The sequence below is a fragment of the Panthera tigris genome, chromosome B4, assembly GCF_018350195.1.
Source record: "Panthera tigris isolate Pti1 chromosome B4, P.tigris_Pti1_mat1.1, whole genome shotgun sequence".
Taxonomy (NCBI): Eukaryota; Metazoa; Chordata; class Mammalia; order Carnivora; family Felidae; genus Panthera; species Panthera tigris.
This window is the reverse complement of record NC_056666.1, coordinates 25,308,428-25,330,116: the sequence shown is the minus strand read 5'-3', so window position 1 is coordinate 25,330,116 and position 21,689 is coordinate 25,308,428. Positions and strand designations below refer to the sequence as shown.

Below are 21,689 nucleotides of genomic sequence, written 5' to 3'. Positions count from 1 at the left end.
CATTGTCCTTTGGATTCTTTTCTTCTAGGATTTTTATAGTTCAGGTCTTACATTTAGGTCCTTAATCCATTCTGAGTTAATTTAAAAGATTTTTAATATTTATTTATTTTTGAGAGAGAGAAAGAGTGCAAGTGGAAGAGGGGCAGAGAGAGAGAGGGAGACACAGAATCTGAAGCTGGCTCCAGGCTCTGAGCTGTCAGCATAGAGCCCAATGCAAGGCTCCAATCCACAAGCCACAAGATTACGACCTGAGCCGAAGTCAGATGCTTAACTGACTGAGCTACCCAGGCACCCCTCTGAGTTAATTTTTTTTAATGTATTAGAAAGTAAGGGTCCACTTCATTCTTCTGCATGTGTATATCCAGTTTTCACAATACTATTTGTTGAAAAACTGTCCTTTCCCCATTGAATGGTCTTGGAAGCCTTGTCAAAAATCATTTGACAAAATACCCAAGGGTTTATATCTGGATCTCTATCCTATTCCATTGGTCTACATGTCTGTTTATATGTCAGTACCACGCTCTTTTAATTACCATAATTTTGTAGTAAATTTGAAATCAAGAAGTCTGAGGAATCCAACTTTGTTTTTCTTTTTCTGGATCATTTTGGTGATTTAGGATCCCTTGAGATTCCATATGAATTTTAGGATGAATTTATTTATTTCTGCAAAAATTGTTGAGATTTTGATAGGGATTACATTGAATCTATAGATCACTATGGGTAGTATTGACATCTTAACAATATTAAATCTTCCAATCTATGAACAGGATATTTTTCCATTCATTTGTGTCTAATTTATTTAGCAGTGTTTTGCTAGTTTTCAGCATACAAGTCTTTGGCCAAATTAATTCGTAAGTATTTTATTCTTTTAGGTGCTATTGTAATTGGCACTATTTTCTGAATTTCCATCTCATATTGTTTATTATTAGTGTATTAAAACTCAACTGATTTTTGCATGCTGATTTTGTAACCTACAATGTTGAATTCAGGTATTAGTTCCACCAGTTTACTGTAGAATTTCAGGCTTTCTACATATAAGATCATATCATTTGTGAACAGAGATAATATTTTTTATTCCTTTCCAATTTGGATTTTAAAATGTCTTTTCCTTGCCTAATTGGACTTAAGAATTCCAACTGGCTAGGACTTCCAGTACTATATCGAATAGAAGTGGTGAAAGCAGGCATAGTTGTATTGTTCCTGATCTTGGAGGGAAAATTTTCAGTCTTTCATCATTGGTTATGATGTGAGCTATGGGTTTTTCCTGTGTGACTTTCGTTATGTTGAAAAAGTTTCCTTCTCTTCCTGGTTTGTTGGAGAGTGTGTGTGTGTGTGTGTGTGTGTGTGTGTGTGTGTGTGTGTGTGTGTTAGTGTGTGTGTTAATCATGTAAGGGTGTTCAATTTTGTTCAACGGTTTTCATGCATCAATTGACATACTCATGGGTTTTTACCTTCCTTCTCTTAATGTAGTACATTCTACTTACTGATTTTTGTATGTTGAACCATCCATACATTCTAGGAATAAATCCCACTTGTCATGGTGTATAATCCTGTTGAATTTGGTTTCCTAGTATTTTGTTGAGAATTTTTGCATCAATATTCACAAGCAGTATTGGTCTACAGTTTTCTTTTTGTGTAGTGTCTGTCTAGCTTTCGTATTAGAATCATGTTGCCCTCATTCACTGAGTTTGAGAATGTTTCTCTTCAATTCTTTGGAAGAGTTTGAGGGGGATTATCATCAATTCCTCTTTAAATGGTGGAATTCACCAGTAGCACCATCTATTCCTGGACTTTTATTTATTGGAAGCTTTTTTATTACTGTTTCAATTTCATGACGAGTTACAGGTCTGTTCAGATTTTCTATTTCTTCATGATCCAGTCTTATTAGGTAATTTTCAGAAACATATCCATGGCATCTAGGTTATTCAATTTATTGGCATACAACTGTGCATTACATTCTCTTATAATCTTTTTTATTTCTATAGAATTGGTTGTTATGTCCCTTCTTTATTTCTGATCTACATTACTTGAATCTTATCTCTCTTTTTCTTGGTCAATCCAGCTAAATATTGGTCAATTTTATTGATCTTTTTTTTCTCTGTAGGAAACATATGTGATTTCTTCTTTAACTCATTGGTTATTTACAAGTGTGTGGCTTAATTTCCACATATTTGTGAATTTTCCAGTTTTCCTTCTGTTGTTGTTTTCTGTTTGCATTCAGTCATTGTGTTTGGAGAAGATACTTTGTATTATTTCAGTCTTTAAAAAAATGAGATTGGTTTTGTGGCCTAAAATATAGTCTATCCTGGACAATGTTCCATGTGCACTTCTGCTGTTGTTGGGTGGAACACTTTGAGAAGACTTCTGTATATCCATGTATTTACTCAAATTTGGGATGTTTTTAGTTATTATTTCTTGAAATAATCTCTCTGCCCCTTTATTTTTTCTTCTGGGACTCCCATAATGGCCATATTGACCTGTTAGTGATATCCTTTACATCTCTTGGGCTCTCTCTTTTTGCTGTTTGGACTCAATAATTTCAAATGTCTTCAAGTTCACTGATTCTTTATTCTGCCTGTTTGAGTCTGTTATTTTATCCTAGTGAAATTTTTAATTCAGCTGTTGTTTTTTCAGCTCCATTTCTATCTCTTTGTTGATATTCTCTTTTTGTTCCTATATCCTTTTCCTTATTTTCTTTTGTTCTTTATGTTTTCCTTTAGCATTTGAACATACTTAAGACAATTGTTTTAAAGTCTTTACCTGGAAATTCTGATACATTTGTTTCTTCAGGGATGGCTTCTGAGGATTTATTTTGTTCCTTTAAATGAGCTGTGTTGCCTTGTTTCTTGGTATGTTTTGTGATCTTTTGTTGAAAAGTGAGCATTTGAAAAAACAGCTACCTCTCCTAGTTTTTCCAGATTGGTTTGGAAGACCTTTGTAGTTAACAAGATCTTGTCATTCCTATTGGAATCAGCCCAAGGTGAAGGTATAAGGTCTTCTCAGGTCTTTTCTGAGCATGTGTCCTACATGGGCCTGTGTGTATGCTTTTTTAAAACTTCCCCTGTGTTCATGGCTGCTTTTAAATGCCCTAATTTCCCAAAGAGAGTCACTCCAGCTTCTCTTTGGGGGCATAGATGTTTTATTATATTCCTCAAGTATCTGTGAGGCTGTAGTACTCCTGTAGTTTTTACACATCACAATGCCGTCCACAGCTTTCACCAACTGAGATCCAGACTCTGCCACAATTTCCTGTCTGAGCTCTGAGTCAGGTGAGACAGAAACCAGTCTCTTTAGGTAGCCCATGGACAGGCCAGAGCGTTGCAAATAATTTCCATTCTGCTTCTTCTGGCCACAGGAAGGAACTGCGAATTGGTCTGCTTCCTCCTGACCACATTGTGCCATTGCCAGGACTGGGTGGAACAAGAGAAAGTAAAAATGCCAGGAAATTTCTTTAAGTTTTTATTTTGACTTTTTCTTGCTTCTTTGCTATAGATCTCTGAATTGGTTTCCAGAGCTCCTATAAAGTTATATTAGTTAGTCTGTAGTTGTTTATTTAATATTTCCATGGGGGAGCAAGTGTCTGGAACTTCAGACTCCCCCATCTTGGTAGCATCTCCAAGCTTTCTGAGAAGAAGTCAGCTGTTACTATAAATGAGGTTTCCTTTTATGTGACGAGTCATGTACAGCTTTCACATACAATTTTCAACTTTCAAGTTTCTCTCTTTGTCTTTCACCATTTGACTATAATGTGTCTAGGTGTTTATATCTGAATTTATCCTCCTTGGAATTCATCAAGATACATGAATACATAAGTTAAGGTTTTTCATAAAATTCAAGAAGCATTTGCCATTATTTCTTTCAATATTCTTTCGCCCTCTCCCTCCTCTTTTTCCAAAACTCCCATATATGTAGGATGGTATGCTTGATGGTGTTTTATAGGTGTCTGAGGATGTGTTCATTTTTCTTCATTCATTTTCTTTTAGTTCCCCGGACTGGGTAATCCTACTGGCCTATCAGCAAGTTCACTAAATCTGTCTTCTGTCTGCTCAAATCTGCTGTTAGTCCCATGAAGTGAATTTTCTACTTCATTTATTGTATTTTCAGCTCCAGAATTTTTAATGATTCTTTTTTTACACTTAATTTCAATCTCTGTATTAATATTCTCTACTTTCTGAGATATTGTTCCCAATCTTTAATTGTTTAGGCATGGTTTCCTTTAGTTCCTGGAACACAGTTTTAAACAGCTGATTTAAAGTCTTTATCTGTTAAGTCCAACATGGTACAGGCTTCCTTAGGGTCCAGTTTTATTGACTGCTTTTTTCCCTTGGTCATATTGCTTGGTTACATTTTGTGGTATACATTCCTCTTTCTTTGTCTCATAATTTTTTGTTGGAAGGAAACTTAGTATTTTAAATAATATAATGTAGAAACTCTGGAAATTAGATTTTCCTCTCCTCAGGGATTGTACTTTTGCTGTCTGTTGCTGTTTTGCTATTATTTGTTAGTGACTTTCTTGAACTAATTCTATGATGTCTGTATTCTTTGTCCATGTGGCCACTGAGATTTCTGCTCAGTTGACTCATTTCAGCTAATGAGTTGACAGATCTCCTTAAATTCCATGCACTAGTAGACTTCTCACCCTTTGGTGAGGTATTCTGTATGTGTTTTACGGGGCACACATTGAACACTCCAGCAGTTTACAACTCTATCTTACCCTTCTTTTCTGTTCATGTAGAGCCTCAAGATCAGCCAGAGGTGAGCATTTAGGGCTATCTCAGGTCTCTTCTGACTATGCACATAGCCCTGCACTTACCTGTGGCATTTTAGATCCCGACAAATATGTTGGATTTTTTTCAAGGTCCTCTATGGACATCACTTTTTGAGATTTTCCTTTTAATTATGTTTTGGCCAGCCTCTGGTTTGTCCCAAGTGATATTACCATCTCAAACAGCTTTTATGTTAAAACAGTTGCCACTAATGTTTTTTATGACATGCCCTGAGAATAGAATTTTCCTCAGTGGGTGATACGTGAGGTAAAGACAAGCCTTTGGACGTTTTCATAGAAGCCGCCGTTCAAGTCAAATCCCAACCATTCCATTGGAGTGGAGCTTTTAGGGGAGCTCCACACCCACCTTCCCTCCCTAGGCTGCTAGGCTGTGGGTTTTCCTAGATACTATGGTTTCAAGTCTACTACAGAGCTGAGAAGAGGGAGCTGAGAATGGGGAAAGCTAAAATGCCACAAAACTCACTGTTCTTACTGAGATTCAGCTTTTTTTTTCTTGAATAAACATGCTGTGTTTAAATTTTCATTAAATTCTAGAGTTCTGAAAAAATCAATTTTGCCAATTTTTGCTAGTGTTCTCATTCCTATGATAGAGGATTCCAGAAGGGCTCCCCCTCCTCTATTCTTAAACTAAACATGGGAATTGGAGTTCATCACCAATGCTATGATTTCTGTAAGTAACAGCAACACGACTTAAATTGTTCACATCAATCATTCTCTATTCTAGATACACATTACCTTCAGAGCTTTAAAAAAAACGTTCTCATGCAAGAGCCCTACCCCCAATATTTATATTGAGATTGAAGTTTAGTCATTCATATTTTTTTAAGTTTACTTATGTATTTTGAGAGAGAGAGTGAGTGAATGCAAGTGGGGGAGGGGCAGAGAGGGAGGAAGAGGGAGAGAATCGCAAGCAGGCTCTGCTCTGTCAGCGCAGAGCCTGATGTGGAGCTTGAACTCATGAATCACAAGACCGTGACCTAAGCTGAAACCAAGGGTTGGATGCTCAACCGACTGTGCCACCCAGGTGCCCCAGCATTCCTATTTCTTAAAAAAAATCACTCCAGGTGATTATAACGTGAAACCAAATTATTTATTTTGAATCCCACAACATAAAATAGTATCTTAACATTTCTGAGGCTTCTAATTTGCCAAGTGAATGAATGTATGAATGAAAGTAGTTTTAATGATATAAATAAACATAGATGTATTACCTAATTACAATCAAGGATGTATTTTTGCCAACTCATTCTTGATGGGTTTTAAAATAGGATTGTGGGGCGCCTGGGTGGCTCAGTCGGTTGAGCTTCCGACTTCGGCCCAGGTCACGAGCTCACCGTCTATGAGTTCGAGCCCCGCGTCGGGCTCTGTGCTGACAGCTCAGAGCCTGGAGCCTGCTTCGGATTCTGTGTCTCCCTCTCTCTCTAACCCTCCCCCACTCATGCTCTGTCTTGTCTCTCTCTGTCTCAAAAATAAAATAAAACATTAAAAAAAATTTTAAAATAGGATTGAATACATAGTAAAATGTTGCTACCTGAGTTACATATTTTGAATATATTCATAAGGATGATTGATAGGTAGAATCAGATTTCAAGGGGTTATTCCTTAAGTTGATATTTTGTTGTGCAAATTATTGGTAACAAATACATTCTCAAAATATTAGAAAATAAAAACAGCTATTATCATATGCCAGGCACCTTGTTATATGCTTTATGTGTATCCTTCTAACAACCCTTAAGAGATAAATACTATTATTAGCTGCATTTCACAGGTGATGAAATTGAAGCTTAGCAAGTTATGTAGCTTGCTCAAAGCCATATATCTAATAGTGATGAAACGGGACGTGCCCCAAGGCCTTCTCACTATTTGACTTAAACTCTTAAACCAGTGGTTGTCAAACTTTGCTATATATTGAGATCACCTAGAGATATGTATGGATGGGTCCTACCACCAAATCTTTTGATTGAATTGGTATGGGATCTACCCTGGGCTTAGGGAAAGTTAAAAATTCCCCCAGAAATTCTAATGTGCAACACAGTTTGGGAACTACTGCCTCAAGAACTATATTTTCTGCCTCCCTGAGGAATTTTTTAACATAATAATGGTGAGATAAATTACTTACCTCAGAATATCCAGATGTTTCTCAAAGCTTCACATAGAAATGCACTTTAACAAAGTGAAATTTACATCTAAAACTTATCTCTTTTATATGAAAACTGTTCAATCCCTTTTATGCAATAAAAGGAAGCTGGAAATCCTGTAAATGCAGGATGTGAGAGTACTGGCTGTATAATAATTCACTTGTAAAAGATATAGGGATTTTGGCTGACTTCAAAGCTTAATGTGAACAAATAGGGCAACGTAACTGCTGAAATAGTGCATGCGTTTGGCCACGCTGGCAGAAGTTCCTTGTCTAGATCGTGGAAGATAAGAATTCCGATGCACTCTGTTCTGGTCAGACCACATCTGGAGTTGTGTTAAACTCTGGGTGGGTTTTAAGAGGAACTTTGAGGGGCACCTGGGGGCTCAGTTGGTTAAGTATCTGACATCGGCTCAGGTCACGATCTCACGGTTCATGAGTTTGAGCCCTGCGTCTGGCTCTTTGCTGACAGCTCAGAGCCTGGAGCCTGCTTCGGATTCTGTTTCCCTGTCTCTCTGCCCCTCCCCTGCTCGCTCGCTCTCTCTCTCTCTCTCAAAAGTAAATAAACATTAAACAAAATTTTTTTAAAGAGAAACTCTGATAAAAGAGGAGACCTATGAAAATCATTTGACGTGACAAAGTTACACATCACAGAAGATGAGGGAGACAAGTATCTGGCTTCAACTATTAGAACATTCATGCAAATGAGGATTAGTTGCAGTTAGTGTGTTATAAGTCAGGTTCATTATGAGTTAAATAGACTCTTATTTGTCAAACTGAGACATTAACCACATATTTACAGCAAAATGTGATGTTGTAGACCCAACAAGTAAACTTTTAGAAAACAGTCTCTCCATAAATGGGGAGACTCTTGGCATTTTTAGAGTATAGTGTTTCATAGAGTTAATTTTTTTTTCTGTTAAGATTATGGTTTCAAGTTGTTGTTCTTAGCCTTATGCATACAACTCAGTGTTCAGAAGCATCTGACTGGATCTTAACCAGAAATTGCTGTACTCATTTTAATCTGTGTCACTGAGTACAAGTGGAGAAAAGTTCTATATATATTTAATGTTAAAAATTAAATATATATGTGTATGCACACATAGATTTATATAATAGCCATTTTATGATAATATGACTTAGATTTGTTTAGTTCTTTGTACAAGTTGTAAGCATTTTTCAAAGACATCATCGGTTAAGAATGTCATTTAATTAACTCTATAAGCCTCTGGATACACAATGGTTTCTCACAGTTTAGACCTCCTCATTAATAGAACACTGTATCTAAAGCAGAATCAACACAGGACATAGTAAAATGGCAAAATCACAGTTCTCTGTGGCATTTAAGAAAATTATCTTAAATTAGGCTAGGAAAGTAGAAAAAATCAGAACCATTGAATTTATTCTCTTTATTTTTCTTGTGATTTAATTTGATAAAGCTACCTACAAAGTACAATGAATTTTCTGCTATCTGAATCTACACTGTGAGGACTGAATCATTTATTTTACTTGAAATTAATTTACTTTTCCTTCAGTTCAGAATGAAAAAGTACTAACTGATATCCTAACTTTGATTTTTGAAGAACTACATTTGAAAGTGTAAAGCAGTTCTAAATCAGTAAATTTTTTTTTTAAGCCGTAGGACTTAACTTCTAGAAACAGAACAAGGATCTTATTGTGATAGAGCCACACAAACAGTCTGTTCTCCTTGTGTGTGTGTGTGTGTGTGTGTGTGTGTGTGTGTGTGTGTGTGTGTGTGTGTGTGTATGTGTGTGTGTGTAGTATTTAGAATTTTAAAAGCATTTGATATATTGAATATACTTTTAGGACAAGATTTGCCTGTTCAGTTTTGGTTTCTCTGACATGCTGTTCGAATGTGAATGTAGCATTTTTGGAATTTTTTATATGCAATGTGCTATTTTTAAATCTTTTTCAAATACTGTATTATGCATTGTATGGTGTCTGTATGGCACAAAACAGTGTTTTTATAGCCCTCCTGGTTACAAATTTTTGTTCTTAAGTCATGTTACGCTTGCCTTGTATGTGCTTTAAAGTTGCATTATGTATATCTCACCTCATCAGAAAACTGCCAGTTCTTTTTGCTGGAGGCAAGAGAAGGAATTTCATACCCATTAATTTAATTGCTCTTTGCCAAAACATCCAATTTTCTGTTTTATTCATTAATCTGTAAATAATGTCTTAATATTTTCCTATTAGTTGAATTTCAACCAGAAGTATTTTGTTACTTTATATTTTTCATCCTATTTTGTGTATTTGACTTGATTTGGGTTCATTGAATTTGACACCTTTTCCTACTTATTCAACCATTCAGACTTTAATAGCAGTATGAAGGTGTTTCATATTCTCTTTCAGTTACTGTTTTTATTTGTCTTAGGAACTGTCATTGGCAAAGTAGCTTCATCTCTTTGGAATTGTTAACCCTCTAAATTGTGAAGATTCTTCTGACTGTTTATAAACTAGGTATAACCCGGTAAATATTAATTGTTGAGACTTGCAGGTCTAAAACACAGTGTATAGTGAAAAGACATGAAATGAGAAATCAGGAAACATACAGTTGATTTTTAGTTTTGTCACTGACTATTCATGAACCTTGAGCCTTCCTGTCTGTAAAATGAGGACATCATGCCTCCCACAGGCAGAGCTGTGAGGATCAGAGGAGACATGCATGAGGAAGTCCTTTGTAAACTGCAAAAAGTTAGACTTTGTTATTGTTATGACTAATATTATTCTAATTGAGGGTTTTTGCATTAGAGATGAAAATTTGAATTGTGCATAACCAATATCACACCAGTGGCAAAATTGGCAAAGACTAGTTTTTAAGATATGTGAGAAGGTGGAAAATGTGTTGAATTTGCCCAGTCGTTTAGCATTAGTGAAAGACAGTATTGGCAGAATAATTACTTTTTCCATCCTTAAATATACTGTCTCCCTTTCCATAGAAACTATGTGAGGCAAGATGTCATATGTTTAGAATCTTTAAACCTAAAAAGAAAAACAGAGAGAGAGATCAAGACAGGGGGTGGGTCCTTACCTTCCAAACAAACTTTGGCAGGACCTGTACGCTTGAGTCTTAACATTTCACTGTCCCACAGATTGTAAACATTATAAGACCTTGGTGAGCCATGCCCATGATCTCATTGAGACTTTGGCTCCCTCTATCTCATACCATGCACCTTAGGAAGTTCTTGGAACAGAAGCAGATGTGATCACTTTTGTTATTTCTGCCAGTATGGCCCCAGTGCTGTGGCTGATAAAGCAGTGAGACAACCAGAAGTCACTAGATGATGAGGTCGAAGTGGTCTTATCCATTTATATTCCATTTTATGTAGTTACATTATTAATGCATAATGAATGCTTTTTGCTTTTTAGTGATTGTGACTGCGGCTAAGTATCTTAAAGTCATAGTCCCCTTATTATTTTTATTTTTTCACAATTCCACAAAGATTTATTGGAAGTCTACTGTGTGACAGACACCAGACCATATCCCAAGTGAGAGTCAGAGAATAAGACCAGGCAACTCACAAATTAATGGAGAAAGGACCCATAAGAAACAACTGCAATAGAATGAAAAAAATGGCTATAGATACCTTTGGTTTTAAATAGCCAAAGCAGAATTTAGGCCTGGTTGATTCAGCAGTTTGACAATGTCATCAAGGACCCCAGGCTATTTTCCTGTGTCTGCTCTGCCTTTCTCAGTGTGACCTGCGATTATTCCTTATTATAAATAGGAGAACTTCCAGAAGATTCCTAGGAGACCTCATCTCAGAACGCACTGGCCATAATTGGGCCATATCTAGCCTACTCCTAAACAAATAATGGCAGAGGCAACGAGACTTCCGTGATAGGCTTAGGCCAATCAAGAGTTACATCTGGGGTATAGATGCATTTTCTCCAGGTGCTTCTGTGTGAGAGTTAGATACCCAAATAAAATCAAGGCTTGGGAAATACGGGAGAATGAGGGAATGGATTTTGGATAAAATCATCTATAGGAATGTAGAGGGGAGGAAATGAATTTACTGAGAAGGGGAGTTGGGGGAGGGAGTGAATTTTATGGAGGAAATGTTATTTAAGCTGCTATTAAAAGGAGTCAGTTTTGAGGGCTGAGTAGGAGTTTCTAGTTTAGAAGGGCATCCAGGTAAAGAAAATAACATAGTCAAAGATGTAAAAGAACATGGCACCAGTATTCTTAGAGGCTGCAATATAGTTTATGCAAAAGGGTATACTGGGAAATAAGACCAGCAGGTGAGGTTTAGAGAGATAGGGAAAATACTTGAATGTCATGCTAATGATTTAAACCTCATCCTGAAGGAAATGAAGCCAATAGGGCATTTTAAGAAATCGGTCATCCTTTTGTCTGTGTCTTTTTAGTCTTTTGGAGATCTGACAGTCAATGTCAAGGGGATTCCTCAGAAGGGCCTGTGTTAACACATTCCCTGGAGTCTTCCACGTTTATAACAGTTTTATATTTTTTTTAATGTTTATTTATTTTTGAGAGAGAGAGCACAAGTGGGGGAGGGGTAGAGAGAGAAGGAGACACAGAATCTGAGTCAGGCTCCAGGCTCTGAGCTGCCGGCACAGTGCCCGATGCAGGACTTGAATCCATGAACCACAGGATCATGACCTGAGCTGAAGTCGGACGCTTAACCAACTGAGCCACCCACGTGCCCCAATAACAGTTTTATACTTGAAGGTCATTTTGGCCAGATATTAGGACGTTGATTCACATTTTCTCTTGAGTAGTTTACATATGTTATTCCTTTCCCTCTGCATAAAAACATTCCTATTAAAAGGCTAAGGATATCTTATTCTTTCCCTTAGAAGTGACTTGGTCTTTTGCCTAGATGACCAAATAATTTTTTTTATTAAAGTCCAGCAGTTGTACTAGAATATTTCTCTATGTTAGCACATTCTGGGCCAATTTTCCCAGGTACATAGGGTGACTCTCAGGTTTTATTTATTTCAGGAGAGAGTTTTCTTGAATCCTGGTTTTCAAAATTTGCTCCATTGTATTGCTTTGTTCCCTTCTTAGGGACTCACTATGCATATGTTATTTTCTCTGCCTAGTCTTTTCAATTTTTTGTTAGCTTTTTCCCTATCATTTTTTTTTAAGTTTATTCATTTATTTTGAGAGAGGCAGAGACAGTGTGAGTGGGGGAGGGGCAGAGAGAGAAGGAGAGGGAGAGAATCTCAAGTAGGTCTCACACTGGCAGCACAGAGCCCAAAGCAGGGCTCAAACTCACGAACCTGTGGGATCATGACCTGAGCTGAAACCAAGAGTTGAATGCTTAACCGACTGAACCACCCAGGTGCCCCCCTCCCCCAACCTCTGTCACCTTGGACTCCACATATTCTATTTATTTAAAGGTATTACCCATTATATTTATTAATTTTTATGTTCCTTCTGGTTTACTCTTCATTTTCAAAATGAATTATGCTTTCATGTCTAATTCTTTGTAGATGGGTTTCACCTGCCCTTAACAATTGTTTTTTTTACTAATCACCCAGTTTATAAGCTTTGATAATTCTAATTAACATTTTCTTTTCATTGCTTCTGTAATTTTCTTTCAGCTCATTCCTTTTCTTCTAGTAATTCTATATGGAAATTGACCATAGTCTTTTTGTTTTGCTCATTTTTAAGTGCAGTGAGTTTTCGTGGTGTTTTGAGAGGGAGATGTGGATCAGGGTGGCATTTCTAATTTCATGGTCCTCAAGATCCCATTTCTGTTACTTTCCCAGTGATGGAGAGCAGACTCAGACTGCTTTGTTCCCCTCCTCTCTTTTTACCTGGACTCTATCATTCCTTCATCCCTCTGTCCCTGCCGTGCTCTATTTGTATGCAGCTCCCACTAGTTTCTCCTCAGTGCAGGCTTCAACCTAGAAGGAACCTTCAGTTTGTAGTATAACGAGTTCAAAGGATTCAGACCACAGAATGCTCCAGCACCATCAGACCTGGGGGCATTTTGGTCTTATTCATTAATCAGTGTGGGCTCCCTGGTTCCAGGGCCTTTACAAGTCCCTCTTTCTGCAGATTTCTGGTTTCTTAGAACATGTGGGCTTTGTAATTTCAGTAGTTTTCCCCGATCTGCTTGTATTTGGGGGTCTGTGACGATATCTTTTCATCTAGCATTTCTGTGCTTTTTGTTTTGCTGCCACTAGTGTGTCTATTTTCTGAGAGAGTCTCAAAAACTATGCCACCATCGTCTTCCCAGAATTCCTTCAGTCTTTCTTGAGAAAGAAAAATCGTTCTGTAGTTTCATAATTGACTAATATATCAGCTTATTGACACACATAACATCACTTAAAAAAGTGGAGTTTGGGGGCTGCACTTTGGAAGTTCCCTGCAATTCTAAGAGCCATTGTTTTTGCTTTTGAGTTTACTCATGCATCCGGACCAAGTACATGATTAAGATTATGAATTTATTTCATTTGGACCAATGACTGCAGTATTGTAGAGTGGCTTCGGGGCCAGGCAGACGTGGATTCAGATCCCACTCTGCCGTGTATTCTTCTTGTACTGTGCACATATTAATTTATTTCTCTAAGGTTTTCCTCACCTACAACATGGAAATAGCACTACAGCAACTACCACTGCTAAGTGCTTCAAATGGCAACGTGGATTAATTTATGTGGGATATTTGGCCAAAGGTTAATAAATTAGCTTTTACAGTCTTTTGATTTGATTGTGCCTTAGTGCACAGAAGTGTAATGAGGTGACAGTGTAGAATTCGGTTGAAAGTATAATCATTTGTTTTATATAACAAGCTTTATCGTAGAATTTTAGGGAAAATGGCAGATATTTTGTAAGTAATTTTATTAACGCATCAGAATGTGAAAGTGTGTCCTGTATTTACATGTGGTATTGAGAACAAGGCCACTAATATTGTTTGCACAGTCCCCATAGCAGGCAGGAAAGGCAGCGTGTTGTGGAAAAGATACTTTCCACTTACACTTGGGAAGAACCTGAGGGGGTCCTGCCTTCACCATTCCCTAGAAGTTTAGTTTGGTTCATTATGTCCTCAGAAAAAGCTTCCTTTTGTAGCTGTGAGTTTGCAAGTTCATTCAATGGGGTTTCTAGAAACTTGCCAGAAACTTTCACAAAAACTCGGCATACAACGATAAACAAAGGCAAATAAATTTAAGTCACTCCTGCAGAGAGCAGTAAATGCTATAACATGGAAGAACCAGGTGTTATAGTAAGAGCGGCTTAATCCAGACTCACAGTTCAGGAAAGCCTCCCTAAAGAGAACATTACCTTAGTTGGTAGCCGAGGCTATGTGGAAAGTCCCAAGCTAGTGGGGAAGTAGACAAAAAAGCCATGGGCAAAGATACAGAGACATGCAAGTGGCACGGTTGAGGACATGAACTTGAAAGACTGATGTTCCTAATATTGGCTGAAGTTCAGACTCACAAGAGAGATTAAAAAAAAAAAATTCATAGGCCCCATCCCAGACTTAATGAGCCACATTCTCAGAGAGTGAGTGTTAGAATTCTGATTATTAACTCCTGGGCCAGGGGATGGGGGTGGGGGGTTGGGGTGGGACTGGCTTAGGGCTCATGTGTAGGGGGTTGGAAGAGGGGATCAAGGCAGAGAGGTGAGGCAGGAAAGCCAGGGGCACACACACCATGAAAAGCTTGTAAACCACATGTGGAGTTTGTTTTTTATCCTAAGGGCAAGAAGAATTGCCTAAGGGCAATGAAAGAATTGGGGAGATAGGGGAATGAGATGTTCAGATTTATGATTATAAAGTTCATTAAGATTACTAGAACACAGACCCTTGAGGGACACAGTCTAGTTTATGGTATTCAACATCTTTGAAACCTCAGTCTTTAAAATCTAAAATGGAAATAATATCTGTTCTGTGTGGTTTTTGTGTGATTTAACTGAGATAATGTATGCAAAGTGCCTGATACATGATTGGCACTTAGAAGGTATTAGTTTCTCTTTGGAAACTCCTTCTTGACTTTATCTCCCCAACTCCATAGAACGCCCCCCCACCCCAGCCACACACACACAACTCCAGTACAGCTCTTTCTGCCCATGGTTCCTGTCCCCATGCTTTAATAAAATCACCTTTTGCACCAAGAAAAAAAAAGGTATTAAGTTCTTGAGAAAGCCCCAGAGCCAAATAATTGGACATCACACAGCCACCACCATACATTAGGGAGGTGAGGATTTCTGGGCAACCATCCGTTTTCAGGTTCCTCTGGCAAATTCTTTTCCCACCCACACTTGCAGCACTGACACAGAGAACCCACTTCTCCCTCACTCGCCATCTCTCACATGCATTATTTCAGTTATGGTCTCCATACTGACAACTTCCAAGTCTATGACACAAGCCTGGTTTTCTTTCCTGAGCTCCAAAGGCATATATGCAACTGACTTGCGGATGTTTCTGCTTAAATGTCTTGTAGGCATTTCATTCAAATTAGGCCTCCTCATATCAAATACCATCCTTTCTCACCGTAAGAACACAAAACAACACCCTGCCTTTCCAACATGAGAACCATGGGGCCAAACCAAAAACATGGGCATCACCATCAGATCACTGGTCCTCATCGTCTCCAGTTGGTGCTCACCAACCCACACCCCTTTCTCCAGGTCCAGACTATAACCTGCATCCAAACTGCCACCACCTCTTAAGTGACTTTAATGAAATAGCCTCTGAGTCCCCAGCACATTCTTTGCCCCAACCTCAACTCTGCAATCCTGAGAGAGCTATTGTGATACAAAATTGATAAAATGCCCTCTCCCACTCTTCCCCCACAAGACACACACTTAAACCTTTTCAGTGGCTTTCTCATGCCCTTAAAATGATGTCTATACTCTCTGCCAAGGCTAACAGTAAAGAGCCTTCAAGATCTCAGGAAGTATCATTTTCTCCCATTCTCCCTTTCATACTTATGCTCTAGCTACACTACACTGAAGAAAGAAAAAAAAAAAAAAGTGCCTCCTCTCTCATTCTCAGGTCTGTTTCATGATTATTCCTCCATCCTGAATCCCCTCCATCCTGGATAACTCCTTATCTTTTAGACTTTAGTTTACCAACATTCTCTTGGGGCGGGGTACGTCCTTGAATGCCTCCCTTGTTGCGTGTCATTGTAGTATCTTTACCTCTTTCCTCTTAGTGCTGTTCATTACACTTATCTCCTAATGCCACTCTTCCCCACTGGATGGCAAGCAACATGATGGCAAAAGAGCATGCACAGTCAGTCTACATTCTTCACAAAGTCTGTTTGGGAATTTTCACCCTGTTGCTAAAATTTTTGTAACCCTGAAATCAATACTCACAGCACTCCCATGGTCATTCTTGGACGTGCACGGCGAGGTGAAAATTTTGAGTTGCCCAAAATGCACGTTCTCAGCTGAGGTTGAACAAGATGACTCTCTGCCTTTTTGTTGTTAGCTCCCATACTGTTAACAAGCATCAATTTTGTTGTCTAGTTAGTGCCATACTTTTCACATCTTTGTGGGTTTTGTTGGTGATTTCACTATTTAACATGGCCCCTGTGTGTGGTACCCAGTGCTCTCTAGTGTTCCTAAACCCAAGAAGGCTGTGCCTTTCAGAGAAAATTCATGTGTTAGATAAGCTTCCTTCAGGCATGACTTATAGTGTGGTGGTGTCCATGAGTTCAGCCATGGACTCACCATGAGTTCAGGTGTCCATGAGTTGATGAATTAACAATATATGAAATAAGATAGCCTAAGTGGAAAAACCCATAAAACAAGGTTATCTATTGATCAGTGATGTATTGATCTGTTGACCTAACACTGCATTCCCCCTAGAAACAATGGTTCAGTATTTACTAACTCAGTTTTTGTGATGACTTCATAAAGCATAACTACTGCAAATAAGAATAAGCTGTATTTTACTAACTTCTGTATTCCCAGTAGTTAGCACGGTAACTCTCACATAATAGTTATTCAATAAATATTTGTTGAAGTTGAATCGTGTGGTTATATACATATGCAAACATACATAGAAATTATGTATAATAAATAAATTGAATTTTTTATACCAAAGGTGTACTTAACAGCCTTATCCTTACTTTCTGCTTTTTTGAAAAAAATGCTAATCAAAAGATTATTTTTGATAACATCTTTTGTTTTTAATTGTTCTCTAGGATGCTGGAGAAATGGTCCGTTCCTTTGTTGGTGGTTTGGAACTTGTCGTCAATTTACTGAAATCAGATAATAAAGAAGTTTTGGCAAGTGTATGTGCTGCTATTACAAATATAGCAAAAGACCAAGAAAATTTGGCTGTTATTACAGATCGTGGAGTTGTCCCTTTATTGTCCAAACTAGCAAATACAGTAAGTAACACATCCTTTTATTTTAAATGTATATGGTCTTAAGATATCATGGGGTAGTGGTAAAAACCATAAACTTAGAGTCCGGAGACCTGGATTCAAGCTTAATATCCATCACCTATGAGGTATGAGATTTTGGTCAACTAATTTAATGTCTCCGAGACTGATCAATGTGAAAGTGTGTTCTAACTGTACAATTTAATATGCAAGATCCTTGTAAAATATAGGCTGTTTTTTACTTGTCACTGGCAAGTAAAGTAGTGCCAAATATAAGTGTTATTATAGAAGTGTTAACTATCATTTTCCATCACCACCATCATTATCATTCATTATCCTTAAGATGATTGTTCATGCCAACATTACAAGTTAAATGCTCTTCCCCAGGCTTAGCAAGCTTGGATTGATGGCATTCTTGAACTAGAAGACTTTGGCAACCACTGTATTATTTATTCAGAGCTGTGCCAGATAGAATAAGCAGCCTTGAGAGATAATGACTTCACCACGATCAGAGGTATTTGAGCATAGCTTGGGCTACCTCTTGGCAGGAAAGTCATAGAGCAGAAATTCAATCACTGGAAGGATGCTTGGTTTAGAAGACTTTTTAGTCTAATTCTGAGTTCCTAAGAATAACTGCCAGATTCAGTTAAGGACACCAAGTTGTTGCCTCAATCAAGAGAATAGTACAATTATTAAGCAGAAAACTGTATCCTATTTGGTTATATTATACCTATTGCAGTTAATTACATACAAAAAAAAGGATATAGTGTGTATAAAGGATAAAGGAAAATGGCGGACTCAAACATATCATTGTTTGCTGCATTGTCTTCTCCCTCTAGAAAACCAAGGCATATTACTGATGTAGAAGTATTCCTAGGGTGAAAGTATAGGGTGAATCTACCTATGCCAGTTAAATGAAATGCTCCCTTAAGAATGTCCAGTATTCTTTAACTACTTTTCTTTTTTTATTAAAGCACTTGCTCAAAAGGAAATCAAACCTTGAGCAAATAACAAATGCCAGGCACTTGATTGCTTTTGAGTGTATTAACTATGTTCAGTAGTCAATTAAAAAAAGTTAAACATTTTTTAAAGTCATAAGAAGAAAATTCAGGATTGAACGTTGGTCCATCGGGGCCACCAAAATACTAATTTCTTTCAAGACACCACCTGAATAGCCACTTAGCCCTTCTCCCTTGACTCACTGGCATTTTATTGGATAATAAACAGGTAGCACAGAAACATGACCTCACGGGTTCTTGGCAATGCATGTACCACAATTCATTTCCTTTGTGCAGAATAATGATAAACTGAGGCGTCATCTAGCAGAAGCTATTTCACGGTGCTGTATGTGGGGCAGAAATAGAGTGGCCTTTGGCGAGTACAAAGCAGTGGCTCCATTAGTGCATTACCTGAAATCAGATGACCCCAATGTGCATCGAGCAACAGCTCAAGCCTTGTACCAACTCTCAGAAGATGCCGACAACTGTGTCACCATCCACGAGAATGGCGCAGTAAAGGTACAGTTGATTGACTTTGTGGTTTAGTCCAATGCAGGTGTACAGAGGCTGGAAAGAGACTTATGTAACAATAGGGTTTAATTGATGGGGGATATTTGGACACACAAACTGCCCATGTGTTGGATCATGGCTGCAGCTGAACCATGTGTTAGTATGGTTTATGCTGCAGGAAAGTTAGAGATCGAATTTTTCTAAATCAAAGATTATAAAACATACTCACTTTAGTAATTGCTCTATAATCTGAATTTGATTAAGGAAATGGATAGCCCATTAATAATTAGTGGCACTCATAATTCCACTTAATATATTATTTACTTAGCACTTAAATAAAATACTGGCATGAACTCAATAGCAAAGGAGCTGACTGAAACAACTAGACTATAGTTTGACGGCCTTAACTGTGACAGCAAAGGACCATTTCAAAGACAGATTTTTTCGAAAAAAAATCTGTGCATCAAATTTTCTTTGCCTATAATCAATCAATACACAGGTAAGAGAGCTTCTGCACATAGACTTTATATATCTATGCATTCTGTTATTGAACAGGACTCGCACAACCTAACATGCCATCAGTAGAGTCTTTAAAAACAATGAAACTATAAAAATTAAGTACCCTGGTACATATGCTTAGACAATTGCCAGTTCGTTTAAGAAGAGAATTTCTAGGCTACTCAAAGTCTTAAAATTCAATAAGGTTTACAGTTTAATTGACATAAATGCCAGCTGCACATGCAATTCTGAGTTATTTCCTCTTAACGCAAGTCAAGAGATAATCCAAAATCACTTAGGAATTGTATTCTGCTATGTAAAGTAATGAAACTGTGTTCACCGACCCACACAGCTTACATGTATTAGAAAAAGAAGGCAATAAAAATAATTAGGGGGAAGGGACAGGAAAGAGAAAAGCAAAGAAAGAAAATAGGGTTTGTTCTGCTCTAAAACCCTTTCCTGTGTCATCTTAAGGTATCTTGAGGGCCTGTCCATCTCACCTATTTGCATTCCTAACTACCAGCTATTTCTACTGGAGAAAAGAACAGGACGTTGTTTTTTTGTAAGTTACTCGTCACCATATAGCGGCAGGCCAAATCGTGAGCCCTCCCTCTTGGGACCGTGGGGGCAGCATATGGACCTGTGTCTCCCTTCTCTGGTTTTCTTTAAGGAGGAAAAAAATGTGGATGTGGCGAGTGGGTGTTGGTAGAATAAATGGGGTTTGGTGCTTGGCTATGGGGAATAAAGGAAAGGGTTGAGTCAAAAATGACTCCAGGTTTTAGGCTAGGTGAAGAGGAAGATTCTATTAGCCAAGATCATGTAAGAAAATATTTGGCACATTTAGGTGGTTATAGTACCTGAGGTGAATATGTTACAATGTGTAACTGCTCACATTTCTGACTCCAAATGCATATACACTTTATCCACTATTTTGGCAAATCCCTGGTTGTTTTCATTCATAACTGCTGTACCTTTCTAGTCAAAAGCATATAGTGTTATTTCCCAGTCCTACATACATTCCTGCCGTAGCTGCCCATGAGTGATGCTGACAGGCTCTTTGACAATTACCAGAGTCATCCTGTCACCCAGTTCATAAGTTATTTATCCTAGAGCTAGTTCCTTCATCATACAATTTCCTTAACAGCAGCAGCTGATGTTATACAAGCTATGTGTCTCATGCCAACTGATGTTTATTCCATAATAACAGTGAACAGGCTTGAGGGTCTGGAATAGATTGGTATCAGTTTCTACTGTGTTCAATTTAAATGGTCAGTTTGAATTTCAGGTCTAGAGCAGCGCTGTTCAGTGGAAATGTAATGCAAGCCACATATGTAATACTAAATTTTCTAGGAGCTAGAATTTCAGAAAAGATAAAAAGAAACAAATGAAATTACTTTTAGTAATATATTTTATTTAACCCAATGTATCCAAAATATTCTTCAACATTTAATCAATATTAATTTTTTCTTGTATTTGTGTTTTATACTTATGATACATCTCAAGGGGGACTGGCCACATTTCAAGGTCTCACTAGTGACTAGTGGCTTTCTTATTGGACAGTGCAAGTCTAGAGGCAGGAGAGAAGGGAAGATCGGGATTATCAGTGAGAGGTAATTAAGTCGTAAGTGAGGGTGAATAAGTTGTTTTTGGCAGAGAGTTTAGAGAAGCTGGGGAAATGTCTACATTTGCATTCACAGAGCATATAGGTAGGAAGAAGAGCTGTCAAGATAACTTCAAGAAGTTAACAGGTTGTCTAGGAGTTCTAGAAGCCAGAGGAAGAGGGAGTTTCCAAAGGGTTTGTGTTTAAATACTGTTAAGCGGTCAACAAGGATTTCCTGACTCAATTATGTTGAAAAATAATCCTGGAGTTAGAGCCTTTCCAGGTAAGACTCTTCTATACACCCTGAGAAATCTCCTGTTCTGGTAAATGCAGCATGAGAAGAATAATATAATCCTTATCCTCTTTATGATTTTACACAAACCTCCTTCTCAAAAGCATCAGCCCACGGTCTTGCATCGTTACAAAGCCTTGTGAACGTGGATGCAGATCTGTTGGCAATTCTGCTGAAAGTGTGAGAAGTCTAAGGGATGTACCAAGGTTATTTGCTAATTATAACAAAACCCTAACACAGGAAAGTCATACAAGGAGGGAAAGAAGTTGCAGGAAAAACTTCTGAGCAAGATGAGCAAAACTTCACTGAGCAAGATGAGCAGAAAAAGTGATCAGATAGAAAGATGATGAGCACCTATAAAAGGCATTAAGCTCCCTTCCCCATTATAATGTTGGATTTGTTTTGCAAATATCTATACCAGGCAGGTGAAAGCTACATTATGACCTGTAACTTTCTGGAAGGCAGGAAATTAAAGAGATTGCAGAAAATACAACCAGAAGTGGGTCCAACAGAGAGAGGGAGGAGCAGTTCAAGTTGGGTGG

The 21,689-nt window shown here is 37.9% G+C and overlaps 1 protein-coding gene across 4 annotated transcripts in view; it reads left to right on the top strand.

Annotated features, from left to right (window-relative positions):
* Positions 1-21,689, top strand: part of ODAD2 (outer dynein arm docking complex subunit 2) — a 199,285-nt gene that overhangs the window by 113,176 nt on the left and 64,420 nt on the right. For all 4 annotated transcript variants that reach the window (XM_042991290.1, XM_042991291.1, XM_042991293.1 and 1 more), the window contains 2 exons: positions 17,067-17,255; positions 18,545-18,766. In XM_042991290.1, coding sequence (XP_042847224.1) covers positions 17,067-17,255; positions 18,545-18,766 — 411 coding nt within the window. The remainder of the gene's footprint in view (positions 1-17,066; positions 17,256-18,544; positions 18,767-21,689) is intronic.